This window comes from Sminthopsis crassicaudata, chromosome 1, assembly GCF_048593235.1.
Source record: "Sminthopsis crassicaudata isolate SCR6 chromosome 1, ASM4859323v1, whole genome shotgun sequence".
NCBI lineage: Eukaryota > Metazoa > Chordata > Mammalia > Dasyuromorphia > Dasyuridae > Sminthopsis > Sminthopsis crassicaudata.
The window spans coordinates 477,522,314-477,546,490 of NC_133617.1; the positions used below are offsets into that span (position 1 = coordinate 477,522,314).

Here is a 24,177-nt window from a genome sequence, read left to right on the forward strand (position 1 = left end):
GTGATGGTTAGAATTTTTTTTTTTTTTTTTTTTTAGCAATAAGGAATTTTTAAATTAAAATAAGTACTTTTTTGTTGTTGTTGTTTTGAAGATGATATTGCAACTTTTATTTGGCACAGACAGAGGAGCCAAGGATTTACCCCTCCCTCTTTGGGGGCTGTGAGAAGTTAGGGAAGCACAGGGCAGCCAACTCCAGAGCCCTCTCCTGAATGAGTCCCTCCTAATTTTCCTTGGTCTTTTTTTTTTTTTTTTTTTTTTGGCCACTGTGTTTTTCACTCTCTTAGCTTCAAGAAGGTCATAGCTTGTACAGATCCTCTCCTCATGGGTACCAGACAAGCTCAGTGGCTAAGGGCTCATCATGCCTTTCTCCCCATAGGTAGATCTTTTTCTTCTCCTGTTCAGTCTGTAGCTGGGTAGAGAAGAGAGAATTGCGTGTCTGATTTGGAAAACCATAAACAGCTTTGTCCTTCACTTTCTGGCTTTCTTGTGGCTTGGAATCTGCGCAATGGTCAGTAATATCAGAAGGAACATGAAGTTTTCAGGAGGATCCTAGGAACACCACAAGCTAAGTGGGTCTTGACATAATACATTCTCAGTAACTACAGTATAATATAAATATAACTTTCTCTTTTTTTAATAAAGTTTTTTATTTTCAAAACATATGCACAGATAATTTGACAACATTGACCCTTGCACAGCCTTGTGTTTCAAGGATTCAAGGAGGATTTTCTCCTCCTTCCTCCCATCCCCTCCCCTAGATGGCAAGCAATTCAATATATGTTAAACATATTAAAATATATGTTAAATCCAAAATGTATAAACATATTTATACAATTCTTTTGCTGCACAAAACAAAACAGATCAAAAAAAGAAAGTAAATGAGTAAAGAAACAAAACGTAAGCGAACAACAACAAAAAAAGTGAGAATGCTATGCTGTGATCCATATTCTGTTCCTACAGTCTTTTCTCTGGGTGTAGGTGGCTCTCTTCACCACAATCTCTTTGAAACTGGCATCAATCATCTAATTTAAACATAACTTTTATATGCACTGGAAAATAAACAATTCACATGACTCATTTCGTTGTGATATTTGCTTTATTGCAATGGTCTGGAACAGAATCCGCAAAATTTCAGAGGTATGCTTGTAAATGTTAAATTGAGTGACATTTTGGGGGGTAGATCAGGAGCTCTCCAAAGGTAAAGATTGTATTCTTCTTCTTTCTTCATCATTTTGCACTGTGCTGACATGAAATTCTGCCATCCAATGTAAAGAGAACGCCTAAATCCATAAATATTTTAGTCTTACGTTGGCCATCCTTGGAAATTAAAATAAGGAAATGTTGGCCACCAGGGGGCTCTCATTTTTCAACCCAAGCCAAGATTCTGAAGGTCACAGAAGTAAAACATCTATATCTGCAACATTCAGTCAAAAACAATACTGGCCTAAGTGCCCAGGGCAGAAGTTCATATGTATAACAAATGTTTATTGAGTATCTACTATGTATGATGCCCTGTCCTAGGCCCTATGGGGGATAGGAAGACGAATGAAACATAGAATCATAGATTTAGAACCAGAAGAGGCTTTAGAGGTCACTGAGTGGGACTCATTTTACACATGTGGTCTGAGGTCCAGAAAGATTTGCCTAAGATCACACAGATAGCATTTGATAGAACCATAGTCTGAATTCTAAAGAAACATAGTAGAAGGTTGGGGAGATAAGGTGCAGAGGGAAGGATACAAATGCACACACTCACAATGTATAAATAGATCTAAACAAATCTGGTCTAAAAGAAATAAAGCAATATGCCTCTAGCTTAACATTTATTGGACCTTTCCTCTTTTTATTTAATTTTTATTGAAATCTGTATCTAGAGCAAGAGGAACATGGAATGGAAGGGAGTGCTCTCTGTGCAGTTAGGAATTTGTTTTCTCTTTGAATTCAAAATCAATCAGCCTATCAACCGTCAAGTTTTTACTAAGGAGTACCAACTTTTGGGGCAGCTAGTGGATAGCGCATCAGCCCTGAAGTCAGGAGGACCTGAGTTCAAATGTCATCTTGGACACTTACCACTTCCTAGCTGTGTGACCCTGAACAAGTCACTTAACCTCAACTGCCTCAGCAAAAAAAAAAAAAAAAAAAAAAAAAGAAAAGAAAAAAGAAAGGAATACCAATTCTGTAATAATAATAAATAAATAAATTTATAAAGCCCCTACCTATGTACTACACTATACTAAGCACTTTAATAATTATTACCTCATTTGATCCTCACAACAACCCTGAAAGGTAGATACTATTATAATCTCCATTTTATTTTGGGAATACTGAGGCACTTTTTTTTAAGTGTTCCATTCCAATTCAGAACTTCTTGAATTCATTATCCACAACTCAATCCAGCTGCCTATGTCCTCGGCCCTGTTTGTGTTCCCTTCTCACTAGGGGTAAAAGTGAAGCGCAAACCACATGGGACAGTTACTGCAAAGTCTAAGATAATATATAATTAAATATCCAGGGTGGCACAGAGTGAAGTGTTCTGAGAATTAAAAGATTGGAAAGATGAAGGAAGCCTGAAGTAGTCAGGGAGGATTTCAAAAGAAGGTGAGAATGGCCCCTGAAGTCTGAGTAAGTCTTAGGATAGCAGAAAGGAGAATATTCAGGCAGTTCTGGCAATCAGGGACTGAAAACAAGAGCTCAGAGGTGGTAGGTAAGAACAGAATTCTGGAAGACATGGAAGGGGCTCATGCAAGTTTTGTGGGCCACAGAGAATTTGTGTAGGCTGCTGATGACAAGAACCAATTTCAAAAATAGCACTGAGCTCAGACTAAGTTCTGATTCATAACTGGAACTCCCCACTTGGAGACAGCTCTATGCAAATGAAACCCACAGCAGATTCTGCTCATCCACAAGTCCAGGGAGGGGAAGGTTTGTGGTTGATAGTGGCTAAAACTTCTTTGGTCTAGACTGAAGACATTTTATTTCTGTATCTTTAAGGTGAACAGCCACAAGAAGCTGTCAGAGTTTACATAATAATCGTTTATATCTGTATAAAGACTTATAGGTACAAAATATATCCATAATCCTATTTGGCAATGGACCCTTGTTTAAATCTCACCTCCAGACATCTACTACTTCTGTGACTTTGGCCAAATCATTCTTTGGGTCTGAATTTCCTTATCTTATAGTAAGGATCAAAAGAGATGGGATTTTTAAAATTAAAGAAAAAATTAACATAGAGCCACAGTGCTGGATGATGAAGAGTTCCAGTCTGAAGTAAGGAAGGCTCATCTTCCTAAGTTCAAATCCACCCTCAGATGCTTTACCAGCTGTGTGACCCTGGCCAAGTCACTTCATTCTGTTTGCCTCATTTTCCTCATCTGTAAAATGAGTTGAAGAAGGAAAAGGCAAACCAGTCCAGTATCTCTGCCAAGAAAAAAATCTCCAATGGGGTTACAAAGAATTGGTCGTTATTAAAAAAAAATCTAAACAATAACAACTAGCATAATACTTGGCATATAGTAGACACTTAAAAAATGCTCACAATAAGTCAGAATAAGATAGGGCAGAGATCTATTATCATCATTTTTTTTTTTGAGACTAGATTTCCTTTTCTCATTTAGGCTGAAAGTTCCAATCCTACTCTGATTAGCATGGAATTGTGACCTGGTTGATTTTCTGATTAGGGCTGGTTCATCTTTCCTATTCTCAAAAGCTTCCTATAAAAACAACAACAACAAAACAACCAAAAAACTCAAAACTACTGAATTTAGTTTGCACAGTCAACTGATTTAATTCACTGCAGTTCAAAACTCCTGAACTCAAAGCAATCCTCCAATCTCCATCTTTCTATAAGCAGAGATTACAGAGATTACAAACTCTCCTCAGTTTGTTATATCTCTTTTAAGGATGGGGAAACTGAGGCCTAGAAGAATGACTCCTATTTTAAAATTACACACAGATCTGGATTCTAACTCAGAGTTGCCTAATTCTCAGTGTAGTGGGACTGAGCTTTATCCTGTAGGTTGTGGGGGGAAAGGGGGGAAGATTCTCCTTATAAACTCTATGCAAATCAGATAAGAGTATAAATATTCATAAATCCATTAGGAAGAGCTAAGTTAGGATGCCATGTTCCAGCACAATAGAAATAACTTAGAGCAGGCCTGTTTCAATTTTGTTATTTGACCTCCCTGTATGATTTGGTTCCTTGGTCCCTAGAATGGGACCATATGTTGCTGGGAGACTGATGAGAGTTGGTCAGAGAAGACTTCATGTATGAGTAGGGGATTTAACCTTCTAGGCCTCATTTCCTAATCTGAAAAATGAGGCAGATGAAACAACTTTGAAGGACTTAAGAGAGCTTAATAAATATAATGGCTAACCATGATTTCAGAGGGCTTACAATTAAAAGTATAGGTACCCACCACCACCTTACGGAGAGGGGATTCAGGGGACAGAATGAAACATCTTTTTTTCTGGATTGGTCAAGGAAGGCATTTATTTTTCTTGAGCATGTATATTTGTTACAAGGTTTTTGTTTTTATTTTTTTCTTTTTCCCATGGTGGGGTATGGGGCTGTGGGAGTAGGAGGTAGGAAAGAGAGAAAATAAAATTTTATTAATTAAAAAAAATGAATTTTCTTAAATGAGGAGGTTGGATTAGATGGTTTCTAAAGTCCCTTCTGACTATATAATATCTATGATCCTGTGCAAAGGTGGAGTATGAAATAATGTTGGAGTGCATATAGCTCATTATTCACTACAATATAGGGGAAGGAATAAACATTATTTAGTGACTTCAATGTATTATGATATTGTGCTAAGTGCTTTTTATAAAAATCATCTCATTTGATCCTCACAATAATTTTGTGAGGTAGGTGCTATTATTCCTATTTTACAGATGAGAAAACTGAGTCACGCCCAGGTTCACACAGCTATTAAGTGTCTAAGGATATATATGAATTCAGGAAGATGAGTCTTACCAACACCAGGCTCAAAGCTCTATCTGTTGGGCCACCAGCTAGATGGTAATAGGAAATAGAGATACACTTGAGGTTTTTGACCAAGGAAATATCAAGAGTTGTGACAGTAGGTACAGAGAGGAAGACATCAATATGAGAGATTTCTTTAAAAAAAATTTATAAAAGAGATATCAAAGAGAAAATCTGCATGACTTGGTAACTGACCAAAAAAATTATAATGCCTGAGGACAGGTTTAGGAAGAGGAACTGAACAAGGAGAAATGATCTCTAAGTGGTCACAATGCTCCATGTGACAAGGAAACATTAAAAGACATTTTAGACATTGATTTATCGAGCTTTTTAAAATATACATTTTCTGAAACTAAGAACAGAAAGTTGGGCGAAGATTATTCTTCTACATGTCTTCACCTCACATCTACAAATACAAAAGTTTCTATTCTGAGAAAGTCTTTCATTCTATCACCCACTGCACATATTTAGCATCTATTATTTGCAAAGCACTATGGGTAATCCAAAGAGGAATACTTCACAAGCCCTGCCTTCAAGGAATGTTATAGTCCAATTAAGGTACCAAAAAATAACTGCAATGCCATTGGAAGCTGGCAATTTCCATCTGAGGCATGAAATGCTATGAAAATTTAGAAGGAAAGGGAGATTTTCACCTTTGCCCAATGGTTATTTCTTATAACCTTGGTATACCTACAATGCATAAGAGTAGTAACCAGGAAGTAAACAGAGTTGGACCTTCTTAAAAATCATCTCTTCACTGATCCCTTCCTAGATGATAGTTTCAGAAGCACTCAGAGAAGTCCCTCAAAACCAAAATCATCGGTGTTACAGGCACTACACACTCTCCCTCTTAAATGTGACTCCCTTTGTAGGCTAACGATAAACTTTTCTTTTTGTATCTTTAGCACTTAGCACAGTGCTTAATAATTTTTTTTCACTCATTCATTCATTCAACATAACAAATGTGAACACACCTGCTCCTGTAAACCTATAACATGGTTGTTCACTTCTCTCCCATCCCCTCCTCAAAAAAGAGACCAAAAAAGAAAATGAAAACAATAATTAACAATTGACATTTTTATAGTCTTAATAACTCAGGGTTCTAGGGAATACAGACCCTATTGACTTTTTCCAGCAACATCTACTTGAAGTTATTAAATAAAATCCCATGCATGGTATAGGCCACCTACATAAATCCAGAGAAAGCTAGCTTTGAAGAACTCCTTCTAATTGAATCTACCCAGTGATTTTTTTTTAAGGCATAAGCCCAATAGTCCAATTACACAGGCTCCAGCTGCAAGGGTAAATAAATTCCATTTCCCAGCAAAACAAAACAAAGCCAAACCTTTGTTACTTACTGACAGTCGGAAAATGTTGGCTTGTAGTAAAATGAGGGCATTTTCGATTCATACTTGGCCCTTCCTGTGTGATTTCCATTGCAGGCCATAAACTGCCAAAGAAAGAAAACAACATACATTTATGAAACTTTGCATCCTGCCTTTTTCTCATTTCTACTGTGCAGTAATGAAATTTTTTAAAAAGAAAATAAAAATGTTTTGGCCCATAGACCACATTGTCTACCATTTTATAAACCTAATAAAAGGGTGGGGGGCAGGAGTACTCTCATAATGCAGAGATTCCCAAAAGCAGACTTAAAATTGGATGGGCCTGGGTAGAGCAATCAGGCAGTCAATCAACCAGTCAGCATTTATTAAATGCTTACTATATGCCAGTCACTGTTTGAAACACTGAGTATACAAAAAGAGGACAAAGTCCCTATCCTTAAGAAACTTGCATCTTGATTAATGTGGAAATATTCTTAATATGGTTGTACATATATAATTATGTGAAATTGTTTGCCATTTTAGGGAGGAGAGGAAAGATAGAGAGGGAGAAAAAAATTTGGAATTCAAAATCTTACAAAAATAAATGTTGAGAACTATCTTTACATGTAATTGGAAAAAAATGTTAAGGGGAAAAAAGAAGTTTATATGTTCATGGGGTGAGGTTGGGGGAGGGAAAGCATACACACACACACACACACATATATATATATATGCATACATACATATACATAAATGTGAAGTATCTACAAAATATATACAAAGTACATCTGGAAGCAGAACTGATTGCTGAATTCAGTGTGAGTATTATCTTGGGGCAGTTAGGAAGCAGTCAGAGAACTGGGTTTGGAACCACAAAGATTCATGTTCATGAGTTCATAGTTGACCTCAGACACTAACTATGTGACCCTGGGCAAGTCATTAATTCTGTTTGCCTCAGTTTCCTCATTTGTAAAATGAGTTGGAGAAGGAAATGACAATCTACTTGCAGTGTCTCTGCTAAGAAAAGCCCAAAATGGGATCATGGAGTATAAGACATGACTGAAAATGCCTTAACAACACATATACCTGTGAAACCCACAAACACTACAAACTAGAGCTTCACCAATTTTCTTTTTTTTTTTTTTCACCAATTTTCTTGCTAAGTGTCTAGAGTTAAGAAAGTGATGGATAAAATATTAATAATAATAATGAAGATTAAACTTCAAAGGGTATCATGCAGTTCTGGTTTTTAAACATTTACCAAAAAACCCCTGGATGGAAAAGCAGCAGAAAAGACAAAGAGCAGAGTCAAATGTGGAAGCTGACAGCCATCAGAAATCATTATCCACTGGTTAGGTTTCTTTTCAAGACTTTCAAGATACAAGAATTAACTGTATAATGAATATACTCACACACATAAATACATGCATATGACTTTCTTCTCATGAGGATACACACACACACACACACACACATATATATATATATATATGCCATTCATATATACAATATGCATATATACACAAACACTGTATGACTCTTTTCCCCATCCTTGGGGATACATACACTTATTCTACATATATAAAGAGAAAATCCCATTCATATACAATGGATATACACATATATACACATACAAATATGACTCTTTTCCCCCCAGGCATGGGGATACATATGCATACTCTACATCTATTGAGAAAAATTCCATTCACACACATGTGGCATATGATTCTCCCCCCCTTTATGGGATATACATATACACTCTACATATATAGAGAAAATCCCATTCACCTATACAATATGTACATAAGTAATATAGACATATTATCTATATCTATATATATGACTCTTCCCCCATTTATGAGGATACACAATACAATTTCTACATATATAGAGAAAATCCCATTCAAGCACATGTATATATAACCACTTTTATAGACCACAGAAATAATATTGTTAGCATTTGTCACTGAACATTACAATCTTCCAACCCAGAACCTTAGGGTACTCTTTATTGATCAGGTGGATCAGTTCAGCAAACATCATGGTGTTGAGTCTTTTTCAGGGCCTCCATTTTTTATATCTTTTTAGGATGGATGAAGTATCGGGGGGGACTGAAAAAAATTGCTTTTCCTCCAATTATTAGGCTTCTTGGTTTCCACATCCTTTTATTTTGCATTGCAGTACTGAAAGTAGAATCCTTGAGATCCTTTCTGAAGCTCCCACAGCATTCAGCTCAGGACTAGACATAGATATGCTCAAGATGCATGAGAAAAATTAGACCACTACTTCAGCCACCATCCTTTGCTCCCTATTTTCTGGCAATGATCTTTATGTATTCTCTCCCTCCAATCCCAATTCTGTCTTCCTCTCCATTTCTGGAACTATGATCCTATACAATTATACCAACTCTGCTGGATAAGGTATATCAATCTACTTCCTTGCAGACCCATTCACAATTTCTATAATTTTTCAATATCAAATTTTCTCTTCCTGGTTACCACTTCCTTTTGTATATTGTTTCCCCTCTTAGAATATAAGATCCTTGAAGGCAGGGACTACCTTGGCACATAGTAATTGATGAAGAAATGCTTTTCCTTCCTTCCCTCCTTCCTTCCTTCCTTCCCTCCTTCCTTCCTTCCTTCCTTCCTTCCAATCATATGTCCATCCATGAATCAATTTGTCCCTGCCAAAATGAGTCAGTTGGTTTGATTTGCATTCAGACTTTCACCTCAGAATACCACAAAAGACATTCAACCTTTGTCTAGTTAGTGATTGAACCAGTCCTGAGACAAACAGGGACTCCATCTGTGACCCTCCCCCACTCATTCCCCTTTAGAGCAGAACAAAACCAAATGGCATCCACAGTGATTAAATAAGTGATTTGTCTTTAGCATAAATCTCTGTCTGATGTAAAGACTAGATCTTAGTCTATGTGTAAAACATCTGTTCCTACAGGCAGGAACTGTTTCCTTTTTGTCTTTGTATTGCTGGTACTTAATTCAATATGTAGTACACTGGATTTTGTGTTTCTCCATTTGATTGTAAGCTCCTTGAGGTCAGGCACTAGCTTTCTTTTTCCTTTTGCATCCCTGGACTTAGCAAAGTATGTTGCATACAGTTAAATGTTTAATAAGTTTACTAGCTGTAACTAGCTGGCACTTAATAAATATTTATAAATTGAATAATAAGGAAAGTAAATAGTCTCAGAGGTCCCTTTCTAGCACTAAACTCTATGATTTCTGGGTCTTTTCTGTTTCAGAAACATGGCACTCATACAATGGGAAGAATCCTGACTTGATCTGAGTTCAAATCTTGCCTTTGTTTCTCACTAGGTAATGTTAAACAAATGGCTTAAACCTCTTCGGGCTTCAGATTTTCCATCTGGATAATGGAGACAATAAAAACACTAGATGACAGGATTGTTATAAATCTCAAATGAGATAATGAAGGCAAAGTACTTTGTAAATTGAGTCATATTACTATCAGTTGGTATCAGGAGTATGCTAGTAAAGGTATAAACAACTGGCTGATGGGGTAAGGGAGATGCATGCATAACAAACTTTTCATTTTAATCTGCATCCTTGACATTTCTTCATCACTTTCTTAAATCTAGTCCAGAGGCATCAAATACTTAGCCTAAATGTTGGCAAACCAATGCAGAACTAGATTAAAATATAGATGAGAAATGTTTAACAAAATAAATCAAATATAACAAAATATAGATGATGTAAATATGTGGTTTTCTAAGCCTATATGCAGACAATGAAATTCTTAATGTGTAGTTTAGTAATCCCCATTTCTACCAGAATTTGATACTACTGGCCCAATTAATAAATGATATGTCAAGTCCTCATTTGCTGTATTTGCTGCTTTCCAAAATATTCACGTTTACACTGAAGATTTAACATTCTGAAGGCCAGTTCAGATTGTTATGGAATATCTGGAAATCAGTGTTAGGAATATCCGGAAAACAAATGCTTCTCTGTGGTTCAGGGGATTAGGATACTCTTCACTAGGATGGAATTTAACTCCTGAAGAAGCAGGAATGGTTTTATCTGGAAGGATTCCAAATGATCCTTTATTAATCTAGAACAATTGATCTGGGCCAGAAATCTAAAAATCCAAAGGCATTTTACTGGGACCTCTCTTTTCAGAGAGAAAGAGGTTCAAATAAAAGAGAGATTTTTGTTTTGTTTTATTTCCCTATGAGATAGTGTTTTCTACTGTGGTAGATTCTGGTGGTGAAGAAAAAGAATTGAGGCTAAAAAGGAATCTTAAATGTCTGATGTTCTCTGTTCTCCATCAACCTGCTTAGATTCTTCTCAAGGAAAATCAGTGAATAAGCACAATATTGTATTAAGTATCTACTATATTTCAGGCATCATGCTAGGCAACAGAGATGCAAATTCAAATGTAGGACAGGTTTTGTTCTCAAGAAGCTTACATTTTTCTAGGAAAGGTGATTGGTCACTGATAAATAAAGCAATTATTCAAAAACAAAGTGATGGGAGTAAGAACAGCAGCACTAATAGTTGAGGAAATTGGAAAAGGTATATTTTTTAAAGTTTTATTGTTATTTTTTCAATGATCAATTAGTTATTCATCTTTCTCTCTTCTACCTCTACCTACTCACTGGGGGAAAAATAAAGAAGGGGGGGGCATCTAGGTGGTGCAGTGGTTAAGCACCAGCCCCAAAGTCAGGAGAACCTAAATTCAAATCTGGTCTCAGACATTTAACACTTCCTAGCTGTGTGATCCTGGGCAAGTCACTTACCCCCAATTGCTTCAGGGGGAAAAAAGAAGGAAGAAAGGAAGACAAGGAAGGAAGAAAGGAAGACAAGGAGGGAAGAAAGAAAGGAAGGAAGGAAGGAAGGAAGGAAGGAAGGAAGGAAGGAAGGAAGGAAGGAAGGAAGGAAGGAAGGAAGGAAGGAAGGAAGGAAGGAAGGAAGGAAAGAAGGAAGGAAAAAAGAAAAAGAAAGAAAGGAGACGGAGGGAAGAAAAAAAGAAAGAAAAAAGGGAGGAAGGAAGAAAAGGAGGGAAGAAAGAAGGGAGGAAATAAGGGGGGAGGAGAGGAGAGAGAAAGAAGGAAGGAGGAAAGAAAGGAAGGAAGAAAGGAAAAAAGAGGGGAAGGAGGGAGGAAAGAAGGAACAGGGGGAGAAAAGAAAAAAAGGAAGGTGGAAAGGAGGGAGGGAAGAAAGAAGGGACAAAGAAAGGAAAGGAAAAAAGGAAGGAGGGGAAGAGAAAGGAAAAAAAGGAAGCCATTAGGAAGAAAGAGAGGAAGGAAGGAAGTAAAAGGAGTATAGAAAGAAAGAAGTAAGTCTTGCATCATATAAGCACAGTCAAGCACATTCCCACATTGGTCATGTCCAAAATTCATTTCTTATTCTGCATATTAGTGCACTATTTCTCTATTATGAGGTGGGACACATTCGGGAAAACCTTAAAAGAAAGCACTTGAACTAAGTTGTGAAAGGAGATCAGGGTACATAGAAACAGAAGTGAAATGTGAGGGCATTTTAGGCATGAGCACAGAAGTGGAAGACATCACAATGCTGTGCATGGGAAACAGCAAGCCCCAAGTAGGCCAGTTAAGAAGACCTAATCTTTCTGCCCCTGCCTCAACTCCAAAAAGAGCCCTGATATCTGGTATTAGTGTGCCTCCCAGAACCCACCCAGGACCTAGACAAGAAAACATATGTCATACCTCTATTTGTGCTTCATCCCAAGCATCCAAACGGACTGATTTCACTTTGCTGACATTGGGGATGTTGCGGTGTATTCCTGAGCAGCTCAGGCAGATGAATACTCCAAGGGTGTAGGAGGCCCAGTCAGGATCTAGAAAAGAAAAAAAAATAATAATAATAGTAATGATGATGATAAAATTATAGTTTTGTATAATATTTCTAATGCATAAATTTTATTCTTATTCATTAGTATCATCTTCATAAATATCTTATGCTAAGCTTATAACAATCCTTGAAGACAGGAAAGAATTATCATTCTTTGTGCTATTATTATTCTGTTGTATTATTCTTCTCATTTATACCTGAAGAAACTGAGGCAGATAGATCAACTCTATCTGTTGAACTAGCAATCAATCAGAATGGAAACAAAAGAAAGTATGGTATGCTGAAAAAAGAATGAGATAATTAACTAGCCAACCTGGCATTTTTTGCAATAATTATTTGCTTGGTATTATTTGCTGTTGCAAAAACAAAATAGAAGAAATGTAAAGTCCAACAGTGAGGGGAACAGTTAAATATATTATGCCACATTAATGCAACAAGAAGCAGCTAGGTGGTGCAGTGGATAGAACACTGGAAAAACTAAACTTCCTCAGTTCAAATCCAACTTCAACACTTCCTAGCTTTTGACTCTGGACAAGTCACTTCACCCTGTTTCCTTCATCCAATAAAATGAGCTGAAGAGGAAAATCACAAACCATTCCAGTATCTTTGCTAAGAAAACTGGAGTCAGACATGAGTGAAATAGATTGATGGCAAAAACAACAACCACATTATAATGTCATTAAGATTGAGGAAAATGAAGAAATTGAAAGAAATCTGGAAGACTTATGAAATGATACAAAGGAAAAAAAAAGACAGAGGCAGAGTAAAAGTATACATACCATCTGTAACCAGGAGAATGAATGAATGAACCAAGAAATTGAATGGCAGATGACTAAAAAAAATTATGACTGAATTTTCTGTGCTGAGATTCCCTTATTTCAGTGTAACAGTTGCAGTGCACATTTAGCTAGTTACATTGATGTTTACCCTTAAGTTTATAATAAATCATTTAAAAATATTGCCAACAATGTTGCTCATAACTCAAAACTTCTGCTAAGTGAATCATATTTCAAATGCAAAAGGGAAGCTGATGATTTAAAATAATTCTATTGCGAATTCTTTTGTAAAATCAATAATCCTTTTATAAAGCTAGTCATCATTCTCTGAATTCATATTTAAGATAGATACAGGTGTTCATCTCTGGCAGGCAATAGAGAAAATGGTGACTATAAGGATTATAGGATCATAGATTCAGAGCTGGAATGAGACCTCAGAGGCTGAAACCTACCCTCCTGGTTTATGGATGATTAAAATAAGAGCATTTATATAGCACTTTAAGGTTTGCAAAGCACCTTACAAATATTATTTCATCCTCACAACCACCTGAGCTAGATACCATTATAATCTCTATTTTACAGATGAGGAAACTAAGGCAGATAGAAGGTGAATGACATGCTCAATCACACAGTAAGTATTCTGAGGCTGAATTTTAACTCAAGTCTTCCTGACTCAGCATTCTATCTGCTTCTGAAGGAAGCCCGAAGTTAAGTGATTTACGTATTATAAATCTTTTTGCAAAGATCCTTTGAGACAAATAACCACTACTCCTAAATTCCTATTTTTGTGTAAATAATGATTTCCATATATGAGGTTTGTTTAAAAGTTTTCTATACGTGAGATTGATTTAAAGTGAGATATGCCTCCATTCCTGTGGCCTATACTTAATTTTAGGGCATTCACAGAGCATCTAACCTCAGGTCAATGCATCCACAAACAGGAAATAACCTATGTGCCTCATTGGACAGGTGAGCAAATGGAAGAAAACCTTTTATTTTCCACCCATTTTGACTTTATCCTCTGTCCAAATCTACCCTCAAGGGCCCAGCCTCTAATGACTCAGACTCAAATCAGAGACTACTGTAAAAAATGAACAGGACTCTTGGATGTTGTGTTCTCTCGTGTTCTCACATGTCCATGTCACTCAGAGACTGCAACTACAACATGTTCCACTCACAAGAATTAAATTAGGCTCATAGGTCAAATGAACAAATCTTTAATGGTCCTCAGGCATATGCCCAGCCCTGGGCTTTGGGCTATATAAGTTATAGAAGAATGAGTCACACAATTTCATGCCTGGGTACATCATAAAAGATAATCTTGTTCAGAAGAGATAACCCTTCACCTGGTATGTTACCTAGCCCAGCTTCTTAAAGTGTGGTTCACAACCCCATATGGGTTCTTGTAACTGAATGTGGGGGTCACAAATTTATGATTCATTATCAATAAATGTTTGATTTTTATACCTATTTTATATATCTATATAGACCTGGGAGTATATAGAAATTTCTTGGGTGAAAAGGGATCATGAGTGGAAAAAGTTTAAGAAACCCAACCTAGTGGGTTCTGATTTGGCTAGGCATGGAACTAGACTGTGTCTTCAGTTCCTTCCAATTCTTTTCTATATTATGATTTGGGTTTGGTGGCACAAGTGGACAGCACACAAAGTGAGACAGGTACGATCTCAGGATGAACAAAGACACAGGCAGGATCCTATGAGCCCATGAATAAATGTAACCGAATTTGGAATAGTAAGAAAACCAGTCTGAATAAGAAAACAAGAGCAAATTTTCATAAGTACATATCTCTAGAATGAACTTCAAGAGCTATCTAATACAGATCCCTTAACTTAGAGATGAAGAAACAGAGACCCATGGGATATAGCCAAGGTCATAAAGGTGATAAACATCAATAGTGGAGGGTACGAGGTGATAAAAGTTAGAATGGGACTAGATAGAAGGTCTTAAAAGTTGTGGTATATGATAGCTATGGAACACTACTGCACTATAAGAAATTATAAACTCATTGATTGTAGAAAAACATGGATAAATCTGCGCAAAACACTGGAGAGAATAAGCAGAACCAACATTGTATACAGTAATAGTTATAATGTTTTAAAAGTAACTTTGAGCAACTAAGTCATTTTAAGTTTTAGAAAAACTCTGGTTACTAAGGCCTATGAAGGAAGATACTATCTGTACCTAGACAAATAAAGAATAGAAACATGTATATAATTAGTTCACACACACACACACACACACACACACACACACACACACACACATTTGTGTCTAATGGTAGCCATCTCTGGGGAAGGGAAGGGAAGAAAAAGAGAGTTATATAATAACTTTATTACATATTTAAGAAGAATAGTAGTTCTACATAATAGCTTCACAATCTCATATATAACCATCTTGTTTTTATTCTACTATGCTAAGGAAATGCAAGTTTTATTTCATAAATTAAATAGAAAAGAAGAAAAAATGGGAGGGAAAGCATGCTGTAAAGATTTCTGGACACTGTATCAGGATCTCTCTCACACATTCTTGGCTCCCTTCTTCATCATCATCATTAATACAATGAAGGACTTATTATGTGCCAGACACCGTGCTAAGTAACCCCATGTGTGGAATATTCTTCCGCCTGGTCTCCCTGATTTCCTTCAAGCCTCAGCTAAAATTCTGCCTTCTAAATGAAGCTTTTCCCTGTCCACCTTGGCTCTAGTGCCTTCCTTCTGACATTATGGCTAATTTATCCTGTTGATATTCTGTCCATATATATTTATTTGCATACTATTTCTTTCATTAGAATGTAAGTACTTGAAGGCAGAGACTGAGTACTTGTTTTGTATCCTCAGCGATTAGCACAGTGCCTGGTATATGTCAGTTGTTTTTCAGTCATGTCTAACACCATATGACTCCATTTGGGGTTTTCTCCAGATACTGGAGTGATTTGTTATTTCCTTTTCCAGTTCATTTAACAGATGAAGAAACTGAGGCAAATGGGCTTAAATGAATTATCAGGATGACCCAGCTAGTAAGTGACAGAGGCCAGATTTGCAGTCAGAAAGATGAGGTTTCCTAGCTCCAGGCCTGCTAAGATCTATGTTCCACCTAGCTGCAAGACCAGAATACAGTAAGTGCGAAATGAATGCAGGTTTACTTGACTGGAGATACAAAGAAAGGGAAAAACAAGGTACCACATTGTAATGGAGGAAGATAATAAACAAACAATTTCATTCTCTGTACTCTCTGGAAAGGTTCTATTCCCTGCTTAATTTAAAAAAAATTGACAATGCTGCCTCAAAAGAAAACAGACCTTAAAAAGAGAATAAAAGAATATGTTATATATAAAAATATAAACCAGCATATAATATAATAATAAAAGAAAATAAGTTATCTACCGAGGAGTGTATTCCTCCCCTGACAGGCAATGTCTTAGAGCTGTCTCTCTCACTTAGCACACTCCACACTCTTCTTTCTAACAGAAATGTCATAATTTGTTTATTCTGTTCTAGTCATTATGCTAAACATTTACACTACACAAAATAGTCATTATTTATGAGGAGTCAAGAGCCTGTTCTCACTTTATTTATACATATTTAATGGATGGTTTGGATTGCAATTAACACCCAGGAATTATGGGAAGCAAGGATCTGATGAAGGAGAAAAATGAAGGGTCAGCCACACCTGATCTATGCACGAGGGATATTTCCAACTTAGAGAGAGAATCCCTCCCCAAAGCTATTAGGGCAGCACCATTTGAGCAAATCTTGGGCTAAAGACTAACAAGGACTCTGTATTAATATCCCCCAAGCCCAAACATGCCACATTCTCACTTTTTATTTATATTCCTGGCCCCCAGTACAATGCCTGGCACACAATGAGAGCTTAATAAATACTAGTTGATTGACTCATATTACTCCTGGATTTGAGAAGTAGAAAAGAATAGAAGCTGAGGAAGAAGGTATTAAGAATAAATCACAATTATATATCTGGTGCTTTACTTATAACATTATGAGATAATAAGTGGCAGTATTACTCTCCCCAATTCCCAGGTAAGGAAAGTTACATTCAGAAAAAAAACTAATAACTTCCCTATAGACATTAGCAGTACTGAGTCTGTATAGATACACTGCTTAACATAGTGCCTGACACTGAGTAGGTATTTAATAAATACTTATTGATGGATTGCTTGAGAAGATCCTAGATTTAGATGTGGAAGAGATATAAGTATTTAATAAATGCTCTCTTCTACTCTGTCTCTCTCCCTTCCTTGTCCTCTCTCTTTCCCTATCTCTCTCTTCCTCTCTCCCTCCTTCCTTGCCTTCCTCCATTCTTTCTCTCTCTCCTCTCTTCTCCCTGTCTCCTTTTTTTGTTCTCTCTACATCTTCCTGTCTCTCTTTTATCCCCATCTCTCTCTATTTTAGAAATTATATATCCCAACCTTTCATTTTACCGATGAGGAAGTGAGTTACAGAAAAAAAAAAAAAAGTGATTTGCCCAAATTCAACAACTAATAAGTATCTGAGACAGAATTTGAACCCAGGTCTTTCTGATTCCAAATCTGGTACTTTATTCATTATATCACACTTCCTCACTAAGAGGAAGGGAGAAGATGAAAGGGGCAGTCCAGATGGCAATACTCCAGAGATGACTCTGCCCAGAGAGTGAAGAACAAAATATCAAAAAGAGGAACCAGGATTATCTTTCACTTTCCATTGTCCCTCCCTCCCAACATCCACTCCAAGCTTGCTAACAAACCCGTGTCTCACAATATCTAAAGCCCTGTCTAATGGAAGAGACACTAGAATTGATCCATGTGGGTCAAAAGGGAAGGTCTAAGTTCCAATGGTCTTGTGATGAAGAGAACCATCTGCACCCAAAAACAGGATTATGGGAACACATCATAGTGTTTTCATTCTTTTTTGTTGCTGTTTGCTTGCATTTTATTTTCTTTTTCAGTTTTTTTTTCTTTTTGATCTGATTTTTCTTATGTAACATATTTGTGGAAACATATATAGAAGAAATTACACAGGTTTAACATATATTGGACTACTTGTCATCTAGGGGAAGGAGTGAGGAGAAGGGAGGGAAAAAATTTGGAACACAAGGTTTTGCAAGAGTGAATTTGAAAATTATCCATGCATATATTTTGAAAATAAAAAGCTTTAATTTTAAAAGGGGGGGACAAGCTAGGACCGATAGGTGGGAGTCAAAATGATGAAGTCCTCAAAAATTGTGCATGGTTGGCAGAGAGAGACTGGGACACTGATGGAATGATTCCCTGTGGCACACAGAGAAAGGGCTCAGATAGACATCAGTTTAGCTTCCTCCTCCCACTCTCTATGGAGGTTGTCCAGTCAGAAATCCAAGATATGGCAAAGCCCTGAAGCCCATATTCTGTGGAGATTGTGCGCAGCTTCACCTTACTATGTCCTGTCAGAAATACATATCATGTCCCTGAGGTTAAATTTCCCCCACAGATCACATCATCCGATCTATACTTAATCCCTTTTGAGGTATAGCCTACCATAGCACTCTGCCTCATGCTATCTTTCCCTTCATCCTTCCTCCATGACTTATGATGTCTCTCTCCTTATAACTAACTATATACGCTCCCAACTCTATTTCATGTTTATTTCCTGGTGTCTATTGTATCTCTTCATTTTGGCTCTAACCTCTTCTAAACAAATTTATCTTTTGCCAAAGAGAATGGCCATTGAGAATTCTTCACATGACCAAATTCCAACGTTCTGTGCCTAAAACTATATCATTTGGTGCCTGTGCCTTAAACCACATAAAGAAAGAGACAGATTTGGGCTCACTTTAAAGGGTAACCTTCTAACCATTAAAAGCTGCAGTTTCGTGGTTGGAGAGAACCTTGGAAATCATTTAAGATACACTTCATAGATGAAGAAACTTACTGAGCCCATATAAGTAGCAAATGGTAGATCTAGGATTTGAACTCAAGTTTTTGACTTCAAAGCCATTATTCTTCCCACTATACCATGGTACCTCTTCAAAAAGTAGTGAGTTCCCTGTCACTAGAGGTATTCAGGCAGAGATTATAACTCATCTGTCAAGGGAAATAAAGATGAGTGTCCAACACCAGAGTGAAGTTAGACTAAAATCACCTCTAATTTACTTTCCAAGGTTTAGAAGTGATAATTATAGGCTCATAAACTATAGAGGTACAGAAGGAAGCTCAGCAATAATAAAGTAATCCAATCCCAATCACTTTAAAGAGGAAACTGAGACTAAGAGATTAATAGATTTACCTATAGCCAAATAATGGCAGAGTGAAAACAAGAACCCATGTCTTCTGAGTCAAAACGTCGGATTAAGATTCTTTCCAACTACTTTCCCCAACCCTGACGTGTTTCTTAGGACCCAACTCTACTCAAGGAATATAGTTATAAGCCCCAAAGATGTTCAGTCCCAGACTCAGGATTTAAGTACTTAAAATTTTGGACCATAAATTTCAAACTGGAGCAAGACTTCTAATAGATCTTCCTGCTTCACGCCTCTCCCTGCTGGATTTAAAATCTTTGCCAAAAGCCATTTTCCTAAACTGTAAGTCTGGGGCAGTAGTATGCCCTGAAGTCAGGAGGACCTGAGTTCAAATGTGACCTCAGATACTTCACACTTACTAGCTGGGTGACCCTGGGCAAGTCACTTAACCCCAATTGCCTCCAAAAAACAACAAACAACAACAATAACAACAACAATAAAACAACCCAAAACCTAAAATGTAAGTGTGACTTCCATCTTCTGACTAAGCATTTGTACTGGCTGAATCATATTTGTACTTTCTTGTCATCCATTTCCTAGCTTTCCCAGGCTTCCAATTAAAATCCCATCTTCTGGCAGCAGCCTTTTCTAGTCCCTCCCTACCTGGTGTCTTATTTCTTGACATTAGGCTCCACTTACGTTGTATATAGGAACAGCTAGGTAGTCCAGTGGATAGAATGCCAGACCTGGAGTCAGGAAGACCTGAATTCAAATCCAATCTCAGACACTTACTAGCTGTGTGACCCTTGGAAGGTCAATTAACCCTATTTGCCTCAGTTTCCTCTTCTGTCAAATGAGTTGAAGAAGGGAATGACAAACTACTATGTTTGCCAAGAAAATCCCAAATGAAGAATTGGTCACAAAAGAACAATTACATTTAAGATACACTTTATAGATGAAGAAACTTACTGAGCCCACAAAGTTATTTTTATGTTTTATCCCCCATTAGAAAGTGAGTTGCCTCCACAAAGTTATTTTTATGTTTTATCCCCCATTAGAAAGTGAGTTCCTTGAGACAAGAAAAATGGTTTGTTTGGTTGGGTTTTTTTTAACCTTTCTTGGTATCCCCAGCACTCACCATAGTACCTGGCATGTACTAATAAATGGTCATTGACTAATTTGTTTAACCCAAATAAAGTGGGGCACAATGAATTAATCAATAGAAATATCACTAGATTTATAGTCAGAAGAAGTGGATTCAAATCTTCCCTCTGCCACTAGCTCCATGTGTGAACTTCGGTAAGTCAAATCAACTTCAAGGCAACTTAAGTGCTGGGAATAGAAAGAAAGGTGAAAACAACTGATGTGGTCTCTGCTTCTTAGTAGCTGGGCAGATCATAGGAAGGTGCATTAATAGAGAGGAACTGAATTATTATAAATAATAAATAAATAAACCAAGATACTTCCTAAGACAAGCAGGAAGAGCATGGACAGATTCATATTGTCCTTAAGTGAGCCTTTATTGCAATAGGCCTAGATGAATTCCTTGCACTGATAAAATTATCAAGACCTTACAGTAATAGTATCCAATTAGAATATCAAGTTAGGATATCAACTGTGAAGTTATTTTTCTCCTGTAAAAGAACCTACTGGTACTCCACTACTTGGCTAAGTCCTTAAATGTCACAATAGTAGATTCCTTAGGAACGCTGCCTCTCTAATGGTATCACAGTTGATTAGCAACCTACCCTGTGCCTTATGGAGTCAGGTCATTGTCTCCTTCCTCCTTATAAAAGTGAGTTCATTAGGAACTGCTCCCCTTATGGCAGCAAGTTCTCTAGGAACTTTGCAAGCCTTATGATGTCTTTCCCCTGGTTATAACAAGTTCATTAGGAACTTGCCCTGCCTCATAGAATCAAGTGCTCTTAGATAGGCCGAGCAAATATAAAAAAGATGACATTACTACCTAAATTAATCTATTTATTTAGTGTTATACCAATCAGACTCCCAAAAAACTATTTTAATGATCTAGAAAAAATAACAACAAAATTCATCTGGAAGAACAAAAAGTCAAGAATTTCAAGAGAATTAATGAAAAGAAAAGCAAATGAAGGTGGTCTAGCTGTACCAGATCTAAAACTATTTTATAAATCAACAGTCATAAAAGCCATTTGGTATTGGCTAAGAAATAGAGAAGCTGATCAGTGGAATAGGTTAGGTTCATAGAACAAAATAGTCAATGATTATAACAATCTAGTATTTGACAAACCCAAAGGCCCCAGCTTTTGGGATAAGAATTCATTATTTGACAAAAACTACTGGGAAAATTGGAAACTAGTATGACAGAAAGTAGGCAGAGATCCACACCTAACACCATATACTAAGATAAGGTCGAAATAGGTTCTTGATGTAGACATACAGAATGATATTATAAACAAATTAGAAGAACATAGGATAGCTTACTTCTCAGATCTGTGGAAGAGGAAGGAATTTACAACCAAAGAAAAACTAGAGATCATTACTGATCACAAAATAAATAATTTTGATTATATTAAGTTAAAAAGGTTTTGTCCAAACAAAACTAATGCAGACAAGATTAGAAGGGAAGTAATAATTTGGGGAAACATTTTTACATTCAAAGGTTCTGATAAAGGCCCCATTTCTAAAATATATAATAGTTCAAGCCATTCTCCAATTGATAAATGGTCAAAGGCATTTTCAGATGAAGAAATTGAAACTATATCCACTCATATGAAAGGCTGTTCCAAATCACTATTGATTAGAGAAATGCAAATTAAGACAACTCTGAAGTACACACCTGTCAGATCAGCTAAGATAACAGGAAAAGATAATGATCATTGTTAGAGGGGATGTAGGAAAACTGGGACACTGATACATTGCTCTGGAGAACAATTGGGGGATACTCAAAAAGTTATCGAACTGTGCATACCCTTTGATCCAGCAATGTTTTTACTGGGTCTGTATCCTAAAGAGATCTCAAAGAAGGGAAAGGGACCCATATGTGCATGTTTGTAGCAGCCATTTTTATAGTGGCAAAAAACTGAAAACTGAGTGGATGCCCATCAATTAGAGAATAGCTGAATAAATTATGGTATAGAATGTTATGGAATATTATTGTGCTGTAAGAAACGACCACTAGGACGACTTCAGAGACCTGGAGAGACTTACATGAACTGATGGTAAGTGAAATAAGCAGAACCAGGAAATCATTGTATACAACAATCAATTCTGATGCTCGTGGCTCTCTTCAAGTTGATTCAAACCAATCCCAATTGTTCAGTGATGAAAAGAACCATCTACACCCAGAGAGAAGACTGTGGGAATTGAGTGTGGGCCACAACATAGTATTCTCACTCTCTCTGTTGTTGTTTGCTTGTATTTTGTTTTCTTTCTTAGTTTTTTTTCTTCCTTCTTGATTTTTTTGGTGCAGCAAAATAACTGTATAAATATATATATATATAGATATATCGTGTTTAACATATATTTTAACATATTTAACATGTATTGGATTACCTGCCAGCTAGGGGAGAAAGTGGGGAGAAGGAGGGGAAATTTTGGAACAAAAGGTTTTGCAAGGGTTAATGTTGAAAAATTACCCATGCATATATTTTGTAAATAAAAAGCTTTAATTAAAAAAAAAACAAAAAAAAAAAAAACAATTACTGGCATCAAGGATTTGTTATTCAGTCATTTCAGTGGGGTCTAATTCATCCTGACCCCATTTGGGATCTTCTTGGCTGAGATACTGGAATGCTTTGTCACTTCTTTCTATTGTTCTTTGACAGATGAAGAACTAAAGCAAGCAGGGTAAAGTGACTAGTCCAGGCTCACCCAGAGTCAGTGTCTAAAGCTGGATTTGAATTCAGGTCTTGCTGACTCCAGGCTTGTGCCCTATCACTGTGCCACTTAGTTGCCCCTGTGTGGGATGAGTGCTAGACCCCCCCCCTTACCCAAATTAACTAGTCAGAAGCATCTTCAGATACAAATAGGAAGCATTTATTCGGTCTTTGAAAAGAGAGGTCCAAGCACACTAGCTGAGCAGATACAGAGCCTTTCAGCTCTGTACCTGGCATGGAGAACTGAAAATAGTGAATAGTTAAATAACAAAAGACTTGTGTTCATTGGATGGATTGAAAAGGAAGTAACCATTGACCAGTGGTCAGCAATGCTGTCTTATTCCTGAAGCTTAGACCTAGGATCTGATCTTTCCTACCCTATAGACCTCTGAGAATAGGGATCATGTGACTTCCTGAAACTTAGTCCTAGGGTCTGATCCACTCTATCTCATAGACTTTTTGAGAAATCTTCACCTGGTCCAATTCACCCCCAAAGAGGAGATAACATGCAAACAACCAACAAAGAAGTAAGGCATATGCAAGACAAATTCCAGATGATCTCAGAGGGAAGGAAAAGGCTTCTTGCAAGAGACATGATTTTTAGATGAGATGCAAAGGTAGTCAGGGAAACTAAAAACAGAGGTACAAAAAGAGAGATTAGTGAAGAAGGAGGCTGGTCTCACTGTAGCAACCTGGAGAGGGAGAAGATATAAGAAAATCTGAAATATGGCAATGGGAGATTTTGGGGAAGGGAATCCGATTCCAAAGAGCTTTAAAAACTAACAGAGAATTTTACATTTGATCCTAGAAGTGATAGGAAGTCACTAGAGTTTGCTGAGTAATAGGAATGACATGGTTAGACTTGTGTTTAAGGAAAATCACTTTGATAGCTAAGTGGAGGATGGACTGGAGTAGAAAGCTTGAAGTAACTAGGCTAGTGCAACAGCCTAGGTGTGAGCTGATAGGTCAAGTCACCTAATCTGTCTGGGTTTCAGCTTTCTCATCTATAAAATGAGAGAGCTTAGTTGTGGTTATTGTTCAGTCATTTTTCAGTTGAGTCTTTTGGAATTTTCTTGGCAAAAATATCAGAGTGGTTTTGCTTTTTCCTTCTCCAGATCATTTTACAGATGAGGAAACTGAGGCAAACAGGGT

General features: G+C 36.9%; 1 protein-coding gene across 1 annotated transcript in view; it reads right to left on the reverse strand.

Moving 5' to 3' along the window:
- The window catches only part of ADAP1 (ArfGAP with dual PH domains 1), a 168,408-nt gene that overhangs the window by 114,779 nt on the left and 29,452 nt on the right, over positions 1–24,177 (reverse strand). Inside the window, exons 2-3 of the mRNA XM_074281106.1 lie at positions 12,014–12,144; positions 6,343–6,434 (exon numbers count right to left, since the gene is read on the reverse strand). Coding sequence (XP_074137207.1) covers positions 6,343–6,434; positions 12,014–12,144 — 223 coding nt within the window. The remainder of the gene's footprint in view (positions 1–6,342; positions 6,435–12,013; positions 12,145–24,177) is intronic.